Source organism: Sceloporus occidentalis, unplaced genomic scaffold (assembly GCF_023333645.1).
Source record: "Sceloporus occidentalis isolate IW3139 unplaced genomic scaffold, rSceOcc1.0.p SCAF_9, whole genome shotgun sequence".
NCBI classification, from domain to species: domain Eukaryota; kingdom Metazoa; phylum Chordata; class Lepidosauria; order Squamata; family Phrynosomatidae; genus Sceloporus; species Sceloporus occidentalis.
The window spans coordinates 30,201,449-30,225,055 of record NW_028316989.1 but is presented as its reverse complement, the minus strand read 5'-3'; the positions used below and the strand labels follow the sequence as shown (position 1 = coordinate 30,225,055).

Below are 23,607 nucleotides of genomic sequence, written 5' to 3'. Positions count from 1 at the left end.
GCAAGTCTTTCATTTTGAGAAGCAAAGGTAACTAAACTGAGGCTGTTGTACTTTGGACATATCATGATGCGACTCATTGGAAAAGACGATAATGGGGAAAGCAGTAGGAAAATAGGAATATTGACTCGGTCAAGAAAGTTATGGCTGTCTTGCTTGCAATAACTAGTGCCCTTGGAGGTATCACATTCATAGGGACCACAATATGTTGAAGTCCACTTGATGGCAAATAACAACATTTTAAGCTTCCGTGTTGCTGTTGTTGCTTTGTGCCTTCAAGTTGTTTCCGACTGATGGCGACCCTAAGGCAAACCTATCATACCTACTTATAATACAAGCAGATAGTCTAAAGAAGGACAGAATGTAACTTCTGAAAACTTGGTTAATAACAACAACAACAACAATAATAATATACACTGAAGTCTCAGAAAGCAAAAATGTCACTATCTTGGCCACCCAGTTTTGGATTTTGGAATTCCAGATAAAGGAGACTCCATTTCTACAGTGTTTTTCAGGCTATTCGATGTGACGGACCAACAATTATTTTTCTAATATACCAGGGATCAATGTACCTGTTGGCTACAGCAGTATCTTTCTGTCCTGGAAATCTTTTATGGTCCAGGAGCAGATGGTTCACAGAGCACCTCTTTGAGAAGTTTTCATAGGTTGTGCAATGAACTTGCTGCATTGGCAGATAGCTTTGCTAATGTCCCTTCTCCCCTTCTCTCTAGATGGACGAGTTTATGGAGCTAGGCAATGAGATACCGGACCAAGAGCTTGATGCGATCATTCGCTCCCAAAAGCCGAATCAATGCTGCGTCCTGATCTATACGTCTGGAACCACTGGGAAACCAAAAGGAGCCATGCTGAGCCATGACAATGTAGGTATTCCTGGGGCTACTCGTATGCCAAGATGTAATGGAAGAAGTTTATTCATGCTTTTTAAATAGAAGAGATCCAGTCATGGCCAGAGGGTAGGAAGCTATTTTTCAAGAACTATCAGTAGGGCAGTGAATATGCTCCGGGTTCTAGTCTGAACTTTGAAGTAGCTTTCCAAGGTCCTGAAGCTATTTAAGTTGCTAGAGTCCAGCAGTTGGAGAGTTCTTTTAATGTTTGGACTAAAACCCAGACTTTCCATGGTTGAGCGGAGATTAAAGCCCTGGTCTCCAAAGTCTTAGTCCAATGCTCAATCTTGCTGGTTCTCCAATTATTATTATTATTATTATTATTATTATTATTATTATTATTATTTAATATATTTATTATAAAAATAATATATATATTAAAAGGGTTTTTTGTGGGTTTTTCGGGCTATGTGGCCATGTTCTAGAAGAGTCCGAAAACCCCACAAAAAACGATGGATGCCGGCCCTGAATGCCTTCAACTTCAAATATATTAACGTTAATATATTAATAAATATTATTATTTATTTGGTTTTAATATTGAGTTGCTATTGATTTATTCTTTAGAATACTGATGCTAATTATTGATGCTAAAATACTCATCGTTAAATTATTATTAAAATAAGTAAGATTCAACTTCCAACCGAGACCATTTTTTAAAGAATACTTACAGTGACATTGCTCCAAAACACACTGCAGAAGTAAAAAAACACATTTGAGACCACTTCAACTCAATGCTATGGAATCCTGGGAATTGTAGTTTGTTGTGTTGCCAGAGCTTTCTGAAAGAGAAGGCCAAACGTCGGACAAAAGTACAGCTTTGAGTTAAAGCAGTCTCAAAGTGGATTATTTCTGCAGAGTGTTTTGGACCATAGAAACATAGAGAGGGATGCCATCTTGTTCTTTGGCTGATCGGCAAAATGTTTCCAGGCAGCCTGAATAAAGTGACCTGCTGTGATCCCAGATAAAAGGATAGTGGATATATTACAAAAATCCTTAGTGGGTCCTTTTCCTCTGAGTAATTTCTATTCTGCGGACCAGCTGCTTGCAAAGAGGCTATTTTAAACTCTCCCTTCGCACTGGAAAACATCCTTTGCTTGCATGTGTGCACCGATGCCCACTTCACGAAAAAACGTTCCCCTTTCTCTGGTCCGGTTCAGAGGTGTCCGTCCCTCTGCTCACATTTGATGATGTGAGAAGATGTATTTAGATGCTTAGGAGGAGATTCCAAAGGCTGGGATTGAGCAGAAAGCAACCTCCTGGCAATCTCTTCTCCCCAACTGACCTCAGCTTTTTGTTGTTGTCGTATGTCTCATGGGCCAGAAAGCTTCCTCTTCTTACATCATGGCTATTTTGGATTGTTATAGATGGCTATTTTGCTATGTGGACAGCATGGCAGGTGTCCCTCTTTATAAGTGACATCTGTTATCTAAAGGTTAGAAAGCTTCTCTATTTATACAACCTTCCTAATGCCGCGACCCTTTAATACAGTTCCTCATGTTGTGGTGACCTCCAACCATAAAATTATTTTCATCTCAGTTCCTGAAACCATCGGAAATATGTGTTTTCTAACAATCCCTTTTATAAAGTCTTTTATAAAATTTCATTTTATTTCATGTTTTCTTTGCTACGAAAGCTATGCTTTATGAATTTTATGAGTTTTTGGCGTAACTAATAGTACTGCATATTTTGGTCTACAACCGTAAATACACGATGATCAAAGTCAAACAGGATTAAAAATGAATCAAACCGGCTCCAGTACCTAACTTTTGCGCTTCCATCTGAACAGATAACCTGGACGTCGGCGCATGCCAGCCGGGCGGGCGACATGCAACCGGCCGAAATCCAGCAAGAGACTATCGTCAGCTACCTTCCGCTCAGCCACATTGCGGCCCAAATATATGACCTCTGGACTGGGATCAAATGGGGAGAGCTGGTTTACTTCGCTGAGCCAGACGCCTTGAAGGTCTCTGTGTGGAGTTTTGTGACAATTGGATCGATTAACTGATGTGGGAAGAGGGAGGATGCGCTAAAACCAACACGACCACTGTCTATCCAAAAACGGGAAATTTTGCAACGTTGGGGCCGCGATTCCCTGACCCTGATTTAGGCAGTAGTCAAGCCAAGCTTAGCCGGCGCTCCCTGCACTTTTCCATTTGTAATGTTGGTTTCTCACCCTTCGCAGGGAGGTTTGGTGAACACCTTGAAAGAAGCATTGCCCACCTCGCACATGGGGGTTCCCCGGGTATGGGAGAAGATCATGGAGAAGATCAAGGATGTCTCTTCCCAGTCTGGGTTTGTAAAGAAGAAGATGCTTTCCTGGGCCATGTCGGTCAGCTTGGAACGAAACCTGAGCTACTCAAACAGGTAACAGGAAAACAAAGAAGGAAAAGGCATCTCCAGGTTAGGTCTGTGGATGGAAAATCTGTACCTTTCTCTTTCTCCGTAAGTACAGTGGTCTCGCTACATTCTCTAGGGTTAGGGGCACAGGGCCCTTGGAATGTGGAAAAACCGCAAATAACAAAAACATTATGTTTTTACCTGAGAGAACACGTCTCTAGGAAACTCTAGGTCATCCAGTGCAACTCTGTGGTCAACATCTGCCAGACCTTGACCATTGAACTGCACTGGAGGAGCTACAAATGCCTAGCGGAGTGTTCTCTGTAGGAATCTCTAGGTCCTTCAGTGAGACCTTTGGTTAAAGTTGACCATAGAATTGCACTGGAGGACCTAGCTATTCCTAGAGAGAACATACAATCTGTGAATAGTCAAATCCGCAAAAGTCAAATCCACAAATGTGGAGGGATGACAGTATTCACAGCTTTTTAAAAAATAAAGGTGAAATTCTTTCCATCTTAAACCTAAATAAAAATGTCAATTCTGTTAAATTTTTCAGAAAACACAGAAAATATAGTTCTATACACAACCAGCTATGTCTCTGTAGATAGTCTTGATCTGGCAGCCCTAATGATATCCTATCCCACTTTTTTTTACTTTTGTGCCTTAAAAACGGTTGCTGTTTCTTGTGAGTTTCTTCATGCGCTTTCCATTTTTGTGCTCCTTAGTGATCTCAAGCCCTTTCGAATGAGGCTGGCTGAGGCTTTGGTCCTTGCCAAAATCCGCAACGCTTTGGGTTTCTCTCGGTGTCAGAAGCACTTCTGCGGAGCGGCGCCTCTCCCATCCGACGTGATGCAGTTTTTCCTGGGCCTGAACATCTCTTTATACCAAGCGTATGGGATGAGCGAGACCACCGGGCCCCACTGCATGTCCGGGCCATATGTCCACCGACGTGACAGGTAACCTTTTGCGGTGTTTATTCCAGCAAGATGGCCAAGGCCCCAGTTAACCATCTTCTGTTCTACATTCTCAGTTGTCCTAGTAGTTGCAAACTGAATTCAGAGCACAATAGTGGTTTGTACGCCATTAATCCAGACGGTTTCATTTGTTATTTTTGCTGCTGCTGGAACCGTTCCTTTCTTTTTCTCTTGCAGCTGTGGCAAAGCTGTCCCAGGTTGCAAAGTGAAGCTGGCGAACGTGGATGAAGAAGGCAATGGAGAGATTTGCTTTTGGGGACGGACTGTTTTCATGGGCTACTTGAACATGGAGGACAAGACCAAGGAAGCCATTGATGAAGATGGGTGGCTTCACTCTGGAGACCTTGGGAAAATAGACAGGGATGGATTTGTCTATGTCACCGGGAGAATAAAAGGTGAAATGCCTTTTGGCTGTATCTCAAAGTATTTATTCTCTCTCTCAGCAGGTGCTAGGCTAAAAATGTTCTCTCTCTTTTTCTTCCTGGTAGTTTCCATTTAGTTCAATACAAGAGACATTTCTTTCTTTTCTTTTTCTTTATTGTTCAAAGGAGGAGAAATTTTGAAAAAATCCTTTTGTTCTTAGTTACAGTGGAAGTCAGTGCGATTGAATGTGTCACATCTACGTATATATATTTTGGCTTTCCTACAGGGTGAGTATCCCTGCTCTGAAAATCCAAAATCTAAACTGCTCCAAAATGGTCATCTTATTGAGCACTGATACGATGCATTGAGAGAGACCAAACAGGGATATTTCGAATCATAAAGTACCGTAATGTTTTCAAAATGTGGGCAAAGCAGTGGGTCCTTGGTATCCGCTGAGGTTTTGTTCCAGGACCCTTTGCAGAAACCAATATCCATGGATGCTCAAGTCCCATTAAATACAAACGGCATAATAAAATGCTGTCCCAATATAAAATGGCCAAATCAAGGTTTACTTTTTGGAATTTATATTTTTAAAAAAGATTTTCAAGCCCTGGATGGTTGAATCTGTGGATAAAGAATCCATAGATACAGAGGGCTGAGCATGTGTTAATTTTGCTTAGAAGCACTTAACCGAAATCAAGACTTTTATTTGGTATTTAGGTAGCAGACATTCTTGTTAACAGCTGAATTTTAGTGGTTCCTTTTTTGGTATTCTGAACACTTGGCAACCCTAGGATCTTGGTCTCCAAACTGAATACCTTCTCACTTTCTCCTCCTTTTAGTCTTTACCTTGCATTTCTCCAGTTCTAACTTAGTATCGGTGTGAATTGTCCTGGCCTGCCTCCTCTTGGCGGTTTGCTAGAAGTCACATCAATACCACATTTCAAGGATGCCCGCATCGTGACTCACATGGTGTTGCCAGATTTTTTTCCAAAGCTGAAATTCACACACACTCAACAGAGAGTAAAACAAAACATGATTTGGGGAGCAACCTTGCAATGCAAGCTGTATATTTTTAGAGATGGTGTGGGAAGAGCGAGGACTGATCATCATTAGGATCCCAGCAGGTGATCTATCTCTCTCTCTATCCATCCATATACACATATCAAATACACACACACTAGAAATGCTCTTTCTAGTGTGTGACTGAACTACATGTGCAATGTATTTTCCATTTCTTAGAGATCATCATTACAGCCGGGGGTGAAAATGTGCCTCCGATCCCCATTGAAGATGCCGTCAAGAAGGAACTGCCGCTTATTAGCAACGCCATGCTGGTTGGAGACCAGAAGAAGTTCTTGTCCATACTACTGACTTTAAAGGTAGAGGGAGCAAGCCGGATGAAACATTTGAGGCTCGTTCACATGCATTGTTCAGTGGCGGATTTGCTCAGTGCTGAGCAGGAGAGGTGCACTTCCTTCACTATCCATCACTACTGGTGAGGAACTGGGGAAGACATGGATTGCCTTGAGATTCCAATAAGAATCACCATTCCTCTGGATGTTGTTGGACTGTAACACTCAGCATTCTTCACCACTGTCTCCATTGGCTAGGGCTGCTGGGAATTGCAGTCCAACAGTTTCTGGAGGGCTGCATGGTTCCTGTCCTACCTCTAACTACTACACTATACTGGCTCTTTCAAAATGCCCAGTCCCCTGTGTTGCACTGGGACTTGAGTGATCCAAGTTCTTGTCCTCCATTAAGCCATGAATTTCACTGGTGATCTTGGGCCAGTCCCCCACCGTCAACCTAACCTACCTCACAGGGTTGTTGGGAAGATGACATGGAGAACATAGGAAGCTACCAGAACCTTGGAGTCCACCTGATCCAAGATGGTTAGAGTTGACTCCCCACGGCTGTCTAGGATTTCTGGGAGAATTCCCCCCTTTTTGCCCATTTGTAGATTCAGCACTGAGCAAATCCATCACAGTTTCCTATCCAAATATCAACCAGGCTTGACCCTGTGTAGTTTCCAAAATCAGATATTAGATGTGTTTAGGGTGGTATGGTGCTATTAAGGGAAGAGTTGAATATACCAGGATAAGTGGGTTTTTGTGTAGGTCCCCTGCAAAGTGCACTGAGTGCATTCAGGGTGAGTGTGAATGGCAAGAAAATAACCAGGTTTCACTCTGTTATTTCTGTATTGTGAATGCCCCCCTGGAAGGCTGGACTTGATTTCACGTTTCCCTCTTTTTCTTCCAGTGTGCAGTAGATCCCGATACATCTGAACCTACAGATGCGCTGACCCAAGAAGCTAGAGATTTCTGCCAGAAAGTTGGAAGCCAAGCCGCTAAAGTGTCCGAGGTTGTAAGGATGAGGGATCAGGCTGTCTATCGGGCCATTCAAGAAGGCATAGACCGAGTCAATTCGCGGGCAGTTGCCAATGTCCAGTGCATTCAGAAATGGGCGATCTTAGAAAAGGATTTTTCCATTTCCGGAGGAGAATTTGGTAAGCCTTCCCCCTGCTGATTTTATAATATGGAAGGATAGCATAGCATAGTGCTTTGAGTGTTGGATTGCGACTCTGGAGACCAGGGTTCGATTCACAGCTGGGCCATGAAACCCACTGGGCAAGTCACACTCTCTCAGCCTCAGGGGAAGACAAGGGCAAGCCTCCTCTGAACAAATCTTGCCAAGAAAACCCCATGATAGGGGTTTACACCTTAGGGGTGTAAAAAAATGATTTCAAGGCACAACAACACAAGTGTGAGTTGCTTTACCATCTTTATCTGAGTAAGGCTATATAAAACCAGGGCTTGAAAAAGTTACTTTTTTGGACCACGAGCCACAGCTCATAAGCACTCCTTCAACTAATATAATTCATCTTCTAAAATCAGGAGTTTCTTTTTAAATTTGCCGTTTGCACCAAGATCTTTCCCATGATCACCTACCAATGTCAATTCTCTTCTGTCTTAGGTCCGACAATGAAGCTAAAGCGGCAGGCCGTTATCGAGAAGTACAAAGATGAAATAGATTCTTTTTACAAGAATTAAAAATGAAGGCTGCGGGACTGCTCTCCAAATTCTATTAGAACATGAAGCGAATCCCACCACCTTCTTCAATAGAATAGGCAACTGTCATTCTCGGGGAGATGTTTCTTCGTAGGCAACCTCTGTTCTGGAAAGCAACATCAGAGAAGAGATGTGAAGAACATTGCCTAGTCTCCAGCCTATCACTCCAGAATACTATTCCTTTGGATGGTTGAAACCCCGATATACATTCCATTTAATTTAGATTTGCAAGTAGAATATAGATGCTCGAAATGGAACATCAGTAGAGCGATCGTGTTGAAATAGTCTTAAGTGATGGTGCAGGTAGCATGCCATCCTACTTCGATACAGTGGTGGCTTGTGGCTCCCATATCTGAAGGAATGGTGAATTAGTTCTGGGTTTGACTTTAAATGACCCATGCAAAAAGGTGCCACTTGATCCTTTCAACACCCTCCAACATCTCACAAATGAAAACCATGTGTGGCCAAGTCATATCAGAGTGTGGTCAATGCCAAAAGTGAAGAAGATGAAAAGAATGAGGAACAAGCTTGGTCAGGTTGCAACAGTTTGCTTTTGCAAGTCCACTGGGAAGGCCAAAACTCCACCTTCTCCTGTTGCTTTTTCCCTGTTGAGCTGAATACAAACTATTTCGGCACTTTAAATTCAGTTCTCGCCAACTGGAGTAAGCTGAGGACAAAAGTGGAAAGAGAAATTAGGACGTTTTAGAAAGAGTTCAAAAGTGAGAAGACGGAGGATTAATTGGGACTGTCCCCACCAGGACAACTATGATTTCCAACATAGAAGAAACTCTTGGGCATATTCACTGGCATGGAAACCACAAACCACCACAGCTTTTGATACTTTTGTTATAAGGCACATTTTTAGAAGAAAATGTTGTCCCTCAGCAAGTGAAGGTGAACCTACTAATTTGTATTAAGCCCCAGGGGACTGTTTATATTGCATGTAGCTTGCATTTATGCCATGAAATTGGAAATAAATTAGGTAGATCTCACCATAAGGAGAAGTCTCAGTTTCTGTACTTGTGGACATTGGATGACTCACTAGAAAAGATGATAATGTTTGGTAAAAAGGAAGGAAGCAGGAAAAGAGGAAGACAGGTAGATTGATTCGGCCAAGGAAGCCACAATTGCAAGATTTGTGCTGGGCAGTTGTGTACCGGAGCTCTTGGTTCCGTTTGAGGGTTTAAGACTAGGTTTCTACCACAAGAATCAAAACAAAGGCTGAATATGGCTTTGGGAGGTCTTTATTCCTCACTTTTGTGCGCAAAAGGTAATCCCAGTCACTTTGTACAATCCAAGAGACAGACAGTAGCAGCAGCAAAAGTATACAGATTCAGTTCAAGCAAAAGCTCTGTTCCCAGGTTCGGAGAAGCTCATGTTGAGAGATGAAAGAGTTACTATATGGTACAAAACATCTCTCAGTGCAAAAGCAAACACAAGAAAAAAGAACAAGCTTCCCAAAACCTTACTGTTCTCATGACTATCTCTTAGTTATTCCGACACCCAACAGGGAACTGCAATGACAAGGCAAAGCAATCCTGGTTTTATTCAACACGCGGGGAACAAAACCCAGCAAGGTAGGCAGCCGTTGGCTACCCAAAGGCTTAAAAGTACCTCTTTGTATCAGCCCTTGGATACAAACAAGGAGGACATCACACACAATGGAGGGAAATTTGGGCATGGAATGGCCAAGATCTGTGCCACACAATGCCCACAACATAATGCGCAGAGGAAAGCAAATTATTGACTTCCAACATCTTTCAGGGAAAGCCTAACAATTTGTACATTTCCTTTTACTAAGGCAGCAACTGCAAATGCTGGAAAATGTACAGATGCCAATAGACACAATATCCCCACATCTCCTCCTCCAGAAAAATTCCATGATGGTTTAAATTTCCTTGCCTCTGGTTACCTTTCATCTGCTGTGTGGCGTGTGAGGTGGAGAAAGAAACCCTTCACAACAATGATGCCACGCCATTCATTTTGAATTGTTAAATATCATTGAGGAGATACAGAGCTGCTGTTTTTAGTGGCAACTACACATCCCTCATCACATATAGTGCCTGTTTTAATTGTCTTCTGTTTGAGTGGCTTGCAATCCAATAATTACAGAATAGCAACATTTAAATGTAAACCATATATATTATCTATATAACTTCAAGCACAATAGAAAAGGCCTTCAGATACATATATTTGGTGTTCATCTAATCAGAAAAGCATTAACATTCCCTTTTCAAGCTGCGGCAGATCAAAATCCACATATCACTGAAGGATGCCAGAGCAAGTGATAAAAGGTGTGTCTAATGGGACATCTGGTTCTTTTACTATTAACAGTATCCCTTCAGCCCCAAAGTTTGGACATCTAGCATTTTATCTACAATAGCTGTAACGTATTTAATGTTTCCACAGTTTAAAATGTCTTTATTGATGCTTTCAAAGGACAGCTTTCAGGTGCCAGTGGGAAATGGAAAGTACTTATTAATAGTGACTTTTTGAGTCTCTTAACAAAAAGGTCTTGTGCTTTTAAAACACTGAAAAGGTTTCTACATTCATCATGGATAATAGATTGCCCAAATAGGTAGTGCTTCCTTTAAAACTGCCCTGATTTTTTAAACACATACACACACACACACACACTCTTCTTGTTGTCTGGGGACTTAACATCCAGTGTTTCCAAAAGCAGAAGGTTTCAAAGACATTTGAACACTTCATGCAGTATTTGCTAACAGATATTTGTTTTTACCAAGAAAAGAAAAGTGTAATAAATAAGGAAGACAAATATTTGGAAAGTGTGCACAAAAACCAGGCACAAGTATCCCTTGGGCTGAATTTATTTAACAAAAAGGGGCCATCTTTAAAAGTTTGCTTTCCTCTAGACTTAGAGAAAGGCAAACAAAATGGAAATACTCTGCAGACAGCGAATGAGTTTGAGTAACAGCATCCATCAGGAGTGACTGGAATCAGTATGATATGAAGAGGTTTTATTCCTCTGACTTTACTCTGCGGCAGATCTCTGCTGTGAACTCTGAACACTTGGCGTTGCCTCCCAAATCTTTGGTCAAAACCTAGAATAAAGAAGACAGAGGAGAAGAATGCAAGTTATGTTTCATGAAGTAGACTGGTTTAATTGGCTTACTTCAACTACAGTTATTTTTCCAGGCTTCCAACCTGGAACACTGGATCCCATTTCATCACAGTTCAAGTACCTCCACTGAAATCAATGAAATCTCAAATAAGTCCAGCTTTAACTATGACTGAACTGAAATCCAACCCAACATGTGGCATTGTAATTCCTGAGTAAGCAAGGAAACAATCCAGAGTCAGAGGCCTGGGCAGGTTCTTTGTTGAAGAATTCTCTTCCAATACACATCCCCAAAGCTGGGTATTTTCCAAGAACTGCCATCCTATTTTCACACAACTGGACAACAGTGAGCAAATGTTGTCTGGTTGCTTGCTGGAGCAAATGATACTTATGGGTAAGACACCCACATCAATCCCTCAATCCAAATGTGATTATCTTGGTAGCTGTTGCAGATTCTGGGTTGGACTGGGATTATTTATTGAGAGCTCCATGTTTGTATGAGAACATACCACTGATGCAAATCCTGTGCACAGCCTCCTCTAACATAATAGTTAGACTGGATCAAAGTTCCTAATTAAAAAAATACATTTCTATAAAAGCACTATTTATTCCCTAAAAATGGCACAGGATGGTAACCATTGGATACTAACCAAGCACCAGTTAACTTAACGGAGAAAGTCTAGGGTTTTGGTTCTAGCATCAGAGGCGAGAGATAAGTAGTGGGGTAAAAAGGGTTCTTCCAACAGATTCTCTATGGCATGGACTTTTAGTTTTATCCAAATCACTCCCCCTCTAGAAACTGCATCATCAGATAGCCAAAGTCAGGAAATCGTCGATCAAGATATACCTTTCCATCTTTAATTGTAGCGAAGCATGCAGACTCTATTTTGGTGGCATATTCTTGCATTCCCATGTGCCGCAGCATCATAACCGCACTCAAGAGAAGGGCTGTCGGATTCGCCAAGTCTTTCCCAGCAATATCAGGAGCTGTGCCATGAACCTACAAAGGCAAGGAGTTATCATTACACTAATCTAGGGTTGCTCTTGATAAGAGCTTTTTTCAGTAGATATTATAAATGACAATTCTTGTTATTTATTATTTTTATTATTTATTTATTATTTTTACAAGTTCTATTAAGTATAAAAACGAACGCCCCAAAAACAAAAGAACAAACTGCTGGGATTTTCTCTACAGCAGACCTAATAAGAATGAAAAAAGGAGTTGAATAAGAAAGATGACTTGTGATACTAAGAAAAGAAGGGAAGCTGGTTAACTCCAGGAATTGACAAGGCACTGCCACATCTCATATCTTTCTACAGCAAAATGTGACCAAGATACAAAGCCTTTCCCAAGAATGGATCAATATAAAGACCGCTCCGCTCAGCAAAATACTGGCTAAAATTTCTATGTAAGGCAACTTCAGTTGTTTAAGTGTCTTTCAACTTCCTGCCCCACAAGATACACATCCAATGTTACATTTCAATAATGTGTCAAAATAATGTGGGTTTTTTGTGTGTCAAGAGTCTACTTTTCTACAAGTAATAAACTACTGTGAAACACTGAATGCTAATATCAGAAATATTTACTGCTGTAATAAGCCAAACACGACACACAACAAAATTGGAAAGCCAAGAGATAATGAGCAGACTTTTCATTTCAGAGTTTAATTCCATAGCTGAATCCTTACCGATTCAAATATTGCAACCCCATTAGCACCAATGTTCCCGCTTGGTGTGACTCCAAGACCTCCAATCAATCCTGCACACAAGTCACTGGAAGGAAAACAAAGAAATGCACACAAAGAAATGAAGTAGTACATTTAGAGCCTTTTAGCACACTCTGTTTAATAAAACTGCATGTGAGCAGAGCTCAATGGGAAATAAGCTGTTTTATGCCACCTTGAACATAGCTATTTTATGATTTTGGAGGCCAAAGAGAATCAGAATTAACACTTGGATGGAAGACCACCAAGTGATTCTAGTGGTAGTGGTAGAGTTAGAAAAAATCTGCCCACAACTCCACAGAGCTGCTGCCAGAGTTAATAATACTTAGATGGAGCAATGGTGTGATTTGGTAGAAACAGCTTTCAGTACTATCCTAACCCATATAAAGTCAGATACTTTGACTAGTACCTCCATCAAATAAATATATTACACCAGATCAAGTCCACTTACCTCAGGATGTCACCATACAAATTTGGCATAACAAGGACATCAAACTTTGAGGGATCTTGCACCATCTAAGAAAAAAAAGACAGAAAGGTTGCCGTTTTTAAGATGATTTAAAATATTTATGTTAAATACCTTATCATATCTCTGTTACATACTCACATTCAGACACACAGTGTCGAGATACATTTCATTAAATTTAATATCTTTACAATTTTCCGCTGCTTCCCTGCATTTTCTCAGGAACAATCCATCAGACATTCGCCTGCACATTAAAAAATGTAAGGAAGTAGAATGTTAGGGATATAAAGTAGAGCTGTAGCACATCCAGAGATGGGGAGAGGGACCACACTGATTTATTCCCGCAAGTTTCCTATGGCAGGCTTCTGCTTGTGAGTTTAAAGGTTAACAGTATATTTCATAAATAGATTTCTTCATTACATTCAAACAAGTTCTGAATGTTAACAGGAAGTCTACCGCAGACTATTGTGTCATGTGCTGTCTGCCTATCTCCCAACTGCTCCCAAAATGGCCATGTCGGGGGCACAAAGCAGGAGACAGGTGGGTTTCAAAGTCAGAGGTTTCACTGCAAAAAGGAAGTAGTCAATACCACCCTCCACAATGGTCATAAAGACACTGCTTCTTGCTGTTGTTGTGTGACTCCAGGTAGTTTCCCACTTATGTGGATCCCATGTTGAACTTATCACAGGGTTTTCTTGGCAAGATTTGTTCAGAGGCAGCTTCTTATAGTTTTCCTCTGAGATTGAGTGGGATTTGCCCAAGGTCAGCCACTAGACTTCCAAGACAGAGTGGGGATCAAGCTCTAGCCCCCAACATCCAAACCACTATAAACCACTGAAGTTCTAATCATAATCCTAATCCAACATCCAACTCACTATAAACCACTGCAGTTCCAATCCAATATCCAAACCACTATAAACCACTGGAGATCTAATCCACCACCCAAACCAATATAAACCACTGGAGTTCCAATCCAACACCCAAACCACTGCTGGCTCCTTTGTAGTCCAACACTCAAACCACTATGCCACACAGGCTCAATCTGGGATTTTTTATCCTGAACACAGCCTTGCTCTTAGTTACTACTGAACCTGGGTTGGCTGTATCACTAAACACGCTCCTGCTCCCTCCTTCACGTAGTTTGGCCACTCTGATTAAGAAAGTGGGAATAGGGCCAATAATTTCACTTAAGTGTGGACACCATGAACTGTTAGTTGGTTAATGTGCCAAAATCCTATTAAGTGCTTTTCTGAAAGGTAATGAAAAGGGATAAAAACTAAACTTTTGAGTTATGTTTGCTTGCTGAAAGGAAGCTTTATCAGATATTTGGCTTTCCCTCGCAAAGCTGACATATGGTAGCTGAACAGCACATGCTTCTTAGCAGAAAGACAAGAAGAAAACAGCTGTCAGAATTCTGAACCACAGAATGCGGTTACTCTGTTATGATCACGTACATAATGTTTGCTTTATGCACAGCTGTAACTTTGCTTCTCTGATTGTTTCTGGCATATTCAAAAGCAAAGTCAGCAATGCGTTTGCTTGCATCTTCCGTGATGAGTTTGATACTCTGTACAACGCCATCAACAATCTGAAAAACACACAAGAGTTACGTGGGTAGTAAAAAGCTGAGTTATTAAAAAAATTACAACCTATGAATCATCATGCCTCCACAGCATGTCACTTCAAAGTTAAATGCAGCTCGTATTGTAGTTAAGAGTTAATTTGTTTTCAGTATTTTCTAGTTCAGCCAAAGAGTATTACACTTCTTGGGGTGAGTGGGGAGGGAAGCGTTTGGATTGCTACTATTTTAAAAACCTACCACATGTTCAATTCCACTGTATTCGCCTTCTGTGTTCTCCCGTATTGTGACAATATCAACGTCTGCATACGGGGTTTTGTAGCCTTCGATTGACACGCAGGGACGGATATTTGCATAAAGGTCGAACGTTTTACGGAGCAACAGGTTCATCGACGGGTGGCCAGCAGCGATCGGTGTTTTCAAAGGGCCTGAAAACAAGAAGACAAAAAAAAAATGACAGAGTATCAACTGAGAGCAATAACAAGCTTTCTTGGCAATAATTTTTCAGAGGGGATTTATCTGAGAGCAAGCACCAGTGAGTACAGAGGTACTTCTGAGTACTTCTGCTCATGCTAGCAGTTAGAAGAACATGCCGCATTCACGGTTTCACCAGTTCTTTGGCAAGTGCAGTTCTGCTCTTAAGAACAAACCTTTATTGTTCCATAGGTTTATAAAAATAAAGAGGACTGACCTTTGTTCATGCAAAATTAAGCACAGGCTTGCTGGCAAAGGAGGGGTTGGAAAAGAGTATCTTTGAGGCTGCATGTGGTTCCCCCAAATCAATTTTTTTTGTGTGTGGCCAGAGACCACCTCCTTGGGCCATCCTTTTCTGACCAACACAATGGTAAATGCCTCTCTTGTGAGCTTCCAGGAAGAAATACATTTTGTAAATAGGCTGAAAGCTCCCTTTAACTGTTTGGCAATATAAAATGCCAATTTTTCAAAATCTGAAGTAGAGTTCTGGCCACATCTGCCCCTGCTCCATTTTTGCATTTTGGAGAGTCCATATGGTTTGTGGAGGGTCGTAGGGGAAGACAATTTACCCCTCTCCCCAGTGAGAACAGATGTCCTCCCTTGTTGCAAATCTTCCCTTGTTCTTTATTTCAGCAGTAGTTTCAAAAATACCTTTCAGTCCTATCTTGTTCTTATCCATGGATTCCTTGGCATCTTGAGGGATCATCCATTTCCCTCCTGGTCCTTGGATTGCAGACACATTTCTTTCTTCGAACTGAACAGGAGCCTATACACAATGGTTTCACATTACTGTCTGAGCTGATTCAGAAAAGAATAGCAACAATTGATTGCCATAGGGATTTAAAAACAAATAAAGGAAATTCTGCATATGGAAACACACACTATCTCTAAAGCAGACACCTCTAGGCTGAATAATGGAAAGCTTTGGAGAAGAACAGGGACTAGCCCTATAATAAGCCTGCAGGGATCGTGAAAGCTTCTGTCTGACCCGTCATTGCAGGTACGCTGCTATATGCTTTTAAAAGTGAGGAACAGCAATGGGGACAATCCCTGATGGAAAGTTTGCAGCTAATCCATTTTTAGTAGAACCCCTTTGCCCCAATTTTTAGAACTGTTTCATGATTTCTAATAACTCTCTATTTTCAAAGTCGTATAGACTCTGTAAGTTTGACCAACAAAGGGCTGCTCACACTTCTGAAATTTAGGCAAGCTTTTACAAGCCCTTCATTTTCAAATCATGCCTACAAATATGACTGATGACAGATATTCTCACAGGTCTTTGACCCTCGTCTATGTATTTGTGGGGCCCAGAAATTCCCATTCTTTCCATGTTATTTCTGCCTCAGGTACCAAATAAACTTACAGCACTTTATAAATAAAGTTGATAATAATAATAATAATAATAATAATAATAATAATAATAATTTTTTCAGTTAAAGAAGTAACTCACATCTACTGCATTAATTGATGTACACCTGTAATATAAATGTGTCCGCTCTAGTTGACACTAAGATTGGATTTAGCCCAATATTAGGCAAATCTAAAATAAAAGTTGTAATTAATTTTCCAGGTAATTAGTCCCTAGGAATAAAATAATAATAATAATAATAAAGGTGTAATTTTTAAAAATTATGTTAAAATCAATACATTAATAGTTTTTAATGTTTTCATAATGTTCTCTACAGAAAATTGCCTACCTTAGAATTGACAAGTGCACTATATGCCCAGTAAAGCGTTCCCAGGAAATTTTATTTCAGTACAAATAATTCCTAAGCAACGCTCTGAATGCAACAGTAATGCTAAAACCATGCAAAGTACACTTCACTGATTTTCACCCACCCCAAAAAAATTTTAGTTCAATATTTTTCCCTGTTGAAAACAAAAACCTTTGGATACCTAGTGGATCAGCATGCTATGTATTTCTTTAGTCTTGTTTACTAAATCCAAGCGAAACAGCTAATAGGAGGCAAAGAGTCGACTATGTTCCACACTGGAAGTCTTTAAGAAGGCATTGAAAACTTATCTTTTTCAGATAGCATACCCCCCTGATTCTCTCTAGAGATAGAACACCCTAATTAAGATCTGGATGCCCAACCACAACTGTTTTGTATATGGTATCAGACTTTTATTGAACTGTGTAATATTGTTGATGTAACTGTTGATATATTGTACTGCTTGATGTATTGTATTGCTTTGTATTGTGACATGTGTCACATAGTTGGCATGGTGTGAACCGCTTTGATCAGATGGAAAAGTGGAATACAAATAAAAGTATTATTATTATTATTATTATTATTATTATTATAAAAGAATTCTTCCCAAATTCAGAGTTTTCTCGAAATCTCTCAGTACTGGTCAGGATAAATTTTACAGAGCTCATATGGGTTTGGAATCAGTCTTAAATGTTTAACATTTAGAAGCAGATTCATCCACACCCTTAATCTATTTTTAAAACCTGTCCCAATTGGTGGGCTCTTTCTCAGTGCTCTTAGTTGACAGTCACCAGGGGAATATCCCTTTTCCTACTAAGCTCACGCAGCTTCACTTTCACCCCTAGAAGGAATTGTGGTGATGCAAATATGGATTTAAAACCTGCTGCTCAAATGTGAATCTTGTTTATGTTGTTGTTTTCACCCTTGAAGGGCTGCACTTTGTCCATGTCTGGTATATTCAGAGTGGCTCTCTCAAAATTAATAGAGTATGGATAAATGTTTTATGGACAATTCACACAATACAATGCTATTTGTTGCAAAAGCTCTGAAACAAAGTCCATGGCATTCAGAACTCAACTCAAGAGACAGATTATGATTCCAAAGTCTTCTGCTGATATCATTGCTTTCACAGCTGCTGTGCTTTCCGAAAAGGGGGACCAGCTGCTTTGAGATGCACAGATCCCTTCTTGAAGCAAAGGGTCACTTGTTCTTCTTACCATCACCTTCAACATTTTTAACCTGAGTGAAGAAATCTAGCAGTGTTAGAAGCAACACATGCAGCTAAGAAAAGGGGAGCTTACCTTTGCGGCCTCAAAAATCTCCCTAACAGCATTAGATATTTCAGGTCCAATACCATCTCCTGGGATCAAAGTTACTGTCTGAACCTAGAGATAAAACAAGAACGACCCAGAAGATGCCATGATTAAACACAGATTCACAGGAAACTGCAGATCACCTATAGTTTGCATGGTGTAAATATATATATTTGTTCGTGTTCAAACTTAGTTGAAAGAGTCAGCTTTGCCCACCTGTCAGTCATTCTAGCTCATTCTTAACCTTTTATATCTACAAAAGCTACAATCCTCCATGATAATTTAATTCTATTTATGTTTTCATTTGTGGTTGTTACTACATTACCATCATGTCATGAAATCCTCTTTCCCTATTACACAGGGAACATTACCTGGAGATCCCTCAAACCCTCACAAAATCCCCACTGTTAACTCAACTGTAAATGTCATAAATGCATGAAGTTTTTCTGTATGCTCACAAGGAAAACTAGGATCAGCCACATTTCTTTCGTAGAGCATAAGTACGCTGCACAATCTGTGAAATACATGCCACAACCCATGCACCTCTGTGGCTGACCCAAAGCCCTCTTCAGAGACATTCTCAAAACCCTGTTTCTATCCATTTAAAAAACAGACAGCACATGCATCAATCATGAATCCACAGCAAGATTTAAAAACATGACACGAGGAAGAATGAATCATGTTGAAACGATACAAAGATAAGGAAAGTGCTAAGTATGCAAAGGGCAGCATGGGTGACATGCATCAACAATAGTAATACAATGACTGTTGATGCATCGTTCTAATAATAAATATGTTCAGCTCTTAAAAAGCAGAGGAATCTACTCTAGATAGCAAAAATAACATTGCACACTGGGAAATATTCAAAGCAATGGCGCGGAAAGTAAGAAGGTTCTCAACTTGGTTTTTCTGCCCTGCTGTTGAAGCTGTTTTACATTCATCCAGGAGCTAATCTGAGCCATTAGATATAAATTCAGATTATGTATGAAAACCCTCAGAGAGAATTCTCTTCCGCGGCATGAAATTAAAAATAAAAAATGCTTCAGAAGTCCCCCATTTGTTGCTTTTAAAATTGTTCAGCAGGATTTTCTCCCACGTTTGCAGAGATTCCTGTTTTCCAGCGAAATATGACATACACGTTATAATTCAGTTACAACCACAGGGGTGTTTTCGGATTAATCTAAACTGACACGAAGGTGGGGCAGGCTTGGTTTTACTTTGCTATTCAGACCCTTTCTTGAGAAACTTCTTAAAAAGGAAAAGAAAATTATACTAGTATACTCACAGAAGTACCAAAACTTCTGGTCACCTGTTTTTGGCTTTTGAGACCCCCTAGTAAACGAAAGACCTGTAGAAACGTGACAAGGACAGAAATAAGGTTACTTTACACAACGAAGGCAACAGACTTTCCAGCTGGAGCCTCTCATTCTGCTCTTGTAGGCGTCAAAGGAAAGGCAAAATTTACTGGGACTTGACCCCAGGTGGATCAAGTAACATTAGTCTTACAATATCTTGGGCTAGTCTCTGTCTCTAGCAGAAGGAATATTCACTGATTAGACTCATCCCTCCATATTTGCTGGGGTTAGGGGCACAAGACCCCCATGAATATGGAAAAACTGCAAATAACAAAAACACCATGATTTTACCTGAGAGGACACCTCTCTAGGAATCTCTGGGTCCTCTAGGGCAACTCTGTGGTCAACATCTGACAGACACTGGCCAGAGAACTGCGCTGGAGGAGCTACAAAGGTCTAGTAGAGTGTCCTCTCTAGGAATCTCTAGGTCCTCCAGGACAACTCTGTGGTCAACATCTGACAGACACTGACCACAGAACTGCACTGGAGGAGCTACAAAGACCTAATAGAGTGTCCTCTCTAGGAATCTTTAGGTCCTCCAGGACAACTCTGTGGTCAACATCTGACAGACACTGGCCAGAGAACTGCGCTGGAGGAGCTACAAAGGCCTAGTAGAGTGTCCTCTCTAGGAATCTCTAGGTCCTCCAGGACAACTCTGTGGTCAACATCTGACAGACACTGGCCAGAGAACTGCACTGGAGGAGCTACAAAGGCCTAGTAGAGTGTCCTCTCTAGGAATCTCTAGGTCCTCCAGGACAACTCTGTGGTCAACATCTGACAGACACTGGCCACAGAACTGCACTGGAGGAGCTACAAAGGCCTAGTAGAGTGTCCTCTCTAGGAATCTCTAGGTCCTCCAGGACAACTCTGTGGTCAACATCTGACAGACACTGGCCACAGAACTGCACTGGAGGAGCTACAAAGACCTAATAGAGTGTCCTCTCTAGGAATATCTAGGTCCTCCAGGACAACTCTGTGGTCAACATCTGACAGACACTGGCCAGAGAACTGCACTGGAGGAGCTACAAAGGCTTAGTAGTGTCCTCTCTAGGAATCTTTAGGTCCTCCAGGACAACTCTGTGGTCAACATCTGACAGACACTGGCCAGAGAACTGCGCTGGAGGAGCTACAAAGGCCTAGTAGAGTGTCCTCTCTAGGAATCTCTAGGCCCTCCAGGACAACTCTGTGGTCAACATCTGACAGACACTGGCCAGAGAACTGCACTGGAGGAGCTACAAAGGCCTAGTAGAGTGTCCTCTCTAGGAATCTCTAGGTCCTCCAGGACAACTCTGTGGTCAACATCTGACAGACACTGGCCACAGAACTGCACTGGAGGAGCTACAAAGGCCTAGTAGAGTGTCCTCTCTAGGAATCTCTAGGTCCTCCAGGACAACTCTGTGGTCAACATCTGACAGACACTGGCCACAGAACTGCACTGGAGGAGCTACAAAGACCTAATAGAGTGTCCTCTCTAGGAATATCTAGGTCCTCCAGGACAACTCTGTGGTCAACATCTGACAGACACTGGCCAGAGAACTGCACTGGAGGAGCTACAAAGGCTTAGTAGTGTCCTCTCTAGGAATCTTTAGGTCCTCCAGGACAACTCTGTGGTCAACATCTGACAGACACTGGCCAGAGAACTGCGCTGGAGGAGCTACAAAGGCCTAGTAGAGTGTCCTCTCTAGGAATCTCTAGGTCCTCCAGGACAACTCTGTGGTCAACATCTGACAGACACTGGCCAGAGAACTGCACTGGAGGAGCTACAAAGGCCTAGTAGAGTATTCTCTCTAGGAATCTCTAGGTCTTTCAATGCAACTTTTAGTTAAAGTTGACCACAGAGTTGCACTGGAGGACCTAGCTATTCCTACAGAGAACACATTAATCAAATCTGCAAATATCAAAGCCGCAAATATAGAAGGATGAGTGTACTCAGGAAGTTGCCCAGAAGCAAAATACGGTTCCTTGTTGTTGCTAGCTGTTGAGTTGACCTCGAGTCACGGCAACCCTGTGGATAAGACGCCTCCAAGACCAAAGATTAAGCCTTTCAGCTGCAAAGGAAGCTCCTACCAGAGGGATCCCACAATTGCAGGGTCCGTGGCTACTCTTTTGTCCCTCCGCAACAGAAGAGAAAACGTTGGGCTCCTCCAACCAAGGGCAGGGTGCCATGCCCTACCTAAACTTGGCAAGCGCAGCCAGCCGCTTACTCCAGTGGCCCTACATAACCCAAGTGCTCAACTGTCAGGACATAATGGATATGAACAGCAAAGACAAAGTCCTCTGGTTTTGAGGGGATGAACAGCCAACATAACTTTCTGCGTTCATCTAGAACGCAGTACAAAAAGAGATCATAAGCCTACGTAAATCCAATTTCTGGTGCCAGCTACAGCAGACATAGTAGGGAAAAGGGGGTTTACACAAGTAGTGATTAAAAGCTCCATTCATCTCAGCTGAGGACTGAGCCAGAGTGGTGAAGCCGCTTGAATGTTGGACGGTGGAGACCAGGGTTCAAATCTCGCTCAGCCATGGAAACCCGCTCGGTCGCCTTGGGCAAGCGGCCCTCTCCCAGCCAAAGAGGAAGGCAGCACCCGGCGTCCTCTGAATGAATGCTGCTAAGGAAACTTCGTGAGACGATAACTCATAAGCCGCGGTCAGTCTGAAGAAACATTAGAGGGATGGAGTCTCCTTCTTTGGAGGTCTTTAAACAGAGGCTGGGTGGCCATCTTTTTGGGGTGCTATGATTGTGAGTTTCATGCTGGCATGGAAGTGAGTGGGGTGTATATACATACATACATATATATATATATATACACACACACACATATACTGTTGGTTGAGAGGAATTTCTTTCACTGTCAAACAGCCTTTAATGTCAGGAAGTTCCTCCTAATGTTGAGGTGGAACCTCTTTTCCTGTAACTTGCATCCATTGCTCCATTGTGTCCTAGTCTCTGGAGCAGCAGAAAACAAGCTTCCTCCAGCCTCAATACGACCTTCCTTCCAATATTCAAACAGGGCTATCATGTCACTTCTTAACCTTCTCTTCCCCAGGATAAACATCTCCAGCTCCCTAAGCCTCTCCTTGTAGGGCATGGTTTCCAGACTCTTCACCATTTAGGATTAGGTGGAATCTCTTTTCCTGGAGCTTGCATCCATTGCTTCAATGGGTCCTAGTCTCTGGAGCAGCAGAAAACAAGCTTGCTCCCTCCTCAATATGACATCCCTTCCAATATTTAAACAGGGCTATCGTATCACCTCTTAGCCTTCTCTTCTCCAGGCTAAACATCCCCAGCTCTGTAAGATGCCCTTGGGTCCATCTCTCAGCCTAAGAGGGGGGCAAAGGGAAACCACTAGGGTCACACTCTCTCAGCCTCAGACTGTGACAAAGGAAATTCCTGTGGCTCACACTCTCTCAGCCTCACGTCGAGGCAAAGGAAATCCCCATAAGTAACACGCTCTCAGCCTCAGAGGGAGGCAAGGGGAAACCCCACTGGGTCCATCTCCCAGCCTGAAAGGGAGCGAACAAGAACCCCCCCACCTTGGGTCACACTCTCTCAGCCACAGATGGAGGCAAAGGCAAGCCCCTTGGGCCACACTGTCTCATCCCCAGACCGAGGCAACAGGAACCCCCCTTGGGTCACACTCCCTCAGCATCAAAGGAAGGCAAGGGGAAAACCCCTCAGGTGACACTCTCTCAGCCTCAGAGGGAGGCAAAGGGAAGGAGCAAAAGGTGGTCCTCATCCTTTGGGCCTCCAGGTGTTCTGGACTCCACTTCCCAGAAGCCCCAGACAGAATGGCTCCTTGGCCAGGAATGCTGGGAGTTGAAGTCTCAAAGAAACCTAGAGGGCCAAAGGCTGAGAACGGCTGCCCTCGGGTCACACTCTCTCAGCCTCAGGGCTTATAGGCTAAAAAGGTCACGTGACGAAGAGGGAGCGAATGAAGAAGGCCCCCCCTCTTTCTGGGGGGGCAAGGTCACGTGGGGGGTCAGGGGGCGGGGCGAGAGGGGCCAGTCAGCCAGCCCTTCCCCTTCTTTACTCTCTCCCGGCCAAGGTCACCCTCAGGGCGGCGGCTTCCCTCCTTCCCCTCACCTTCGGCGCCCACGAAGTCGAAGCCATGGCTGAGGAGGCGTCACCAGCGCTCACAATAATAATAGTAACAATAATATTAATAATGGCGGCGGCGTCTCCTCCACGGTCACAGTAGCTAAGGCTTCGCGTCCTGAGGAGGAAAGGACGCCCGGGCTTTCCGTCGCGTCGTGC

The 23,607-nt window shown here is 42.3% G+C and overlaps 2 protein-coding genes across 3 annotated transcripts in view; one reads left to right on the top strand and one right to left on the bottom strand.

Moving 5' to 3' along the window:
* The window catches only part of LOC149307159 (long-chain-fatty-acid--CoA ligase ACSBG1-like), a 20,538-nt gene extending 11,025 nt beyond the window's left edge, over nt 1-9,513 (top strand). Inside the window, exons 6-13 of the mRNA XM_089538441.1 lie at nt 729-878; nt 2,689-2,865; nt 3,085-3,266; nt 3,965-4,195; nt 4,391-4,608; nt 5,819-5,958; nt 6,839-7,085; nt 7,553-9,513. Coding sequence (XP_089394567.1) covers nt 729-878; nt 2,689-2,865; nt 3,085-3,266; nt 3,965-4,195; nt 4,391-4,608; nt 5,819-5,958; nt 6,839-7,085; nt 7,553-7,629 — 1,422 coding nt within the window. The 3' untranslated portion in view covers nt 7,630-9,513. The remainder of the gene's footprint in view (nt 1-728; nt 879-2,688; nt 2,866-3,084; nt 3,267-3,964; nt 4,196-4,390; nt 4,609-5,818; nt 5,959-6,838; nt 7,086-7,552) is intronic.
* On the bottom strand, nt 8,876-23,607 carry LOC149307158 (isocitrate dehydrogenase [NAD] subunit alpha, mitochondrial-like). 2 transcript variants are annotated; one of them, XM_089538444.1, is made up of 11 exons: nt 23,437-23,607; nt 19,307-19,345; nt 17,986-18,069; nt 15,624-15,738; nt 14,739-14,926; nt 14,374-14,507; nt 13,061-13,163; nt 12,905-12,969; nt 12,418-12,502; nt 11,577-11,729; nt 8,876-10,712 (listed from the first exon to the last, which is right to left on the bottom strand). In XM_089538444.1, exons 1-11 carry the CDS (start codon nt 23,461-23,463, stop codon nt 10,629-10,631), a joined length of 1,077 nt encoding a protein of 358 aa, XP_089394570.1. In that variant the 5' UTR covers nt 23,464-23,607; the 3' UTR covers nt 8,876-10,628. The 2 variants fall into 2 exon arrangements, with proteins under 2 accessions (XP_089394570.1, XP_089394569.1); XM_089538443.1 differs by having other exon boundaries at nt 19,283-19,345; nt 23,437-23,606.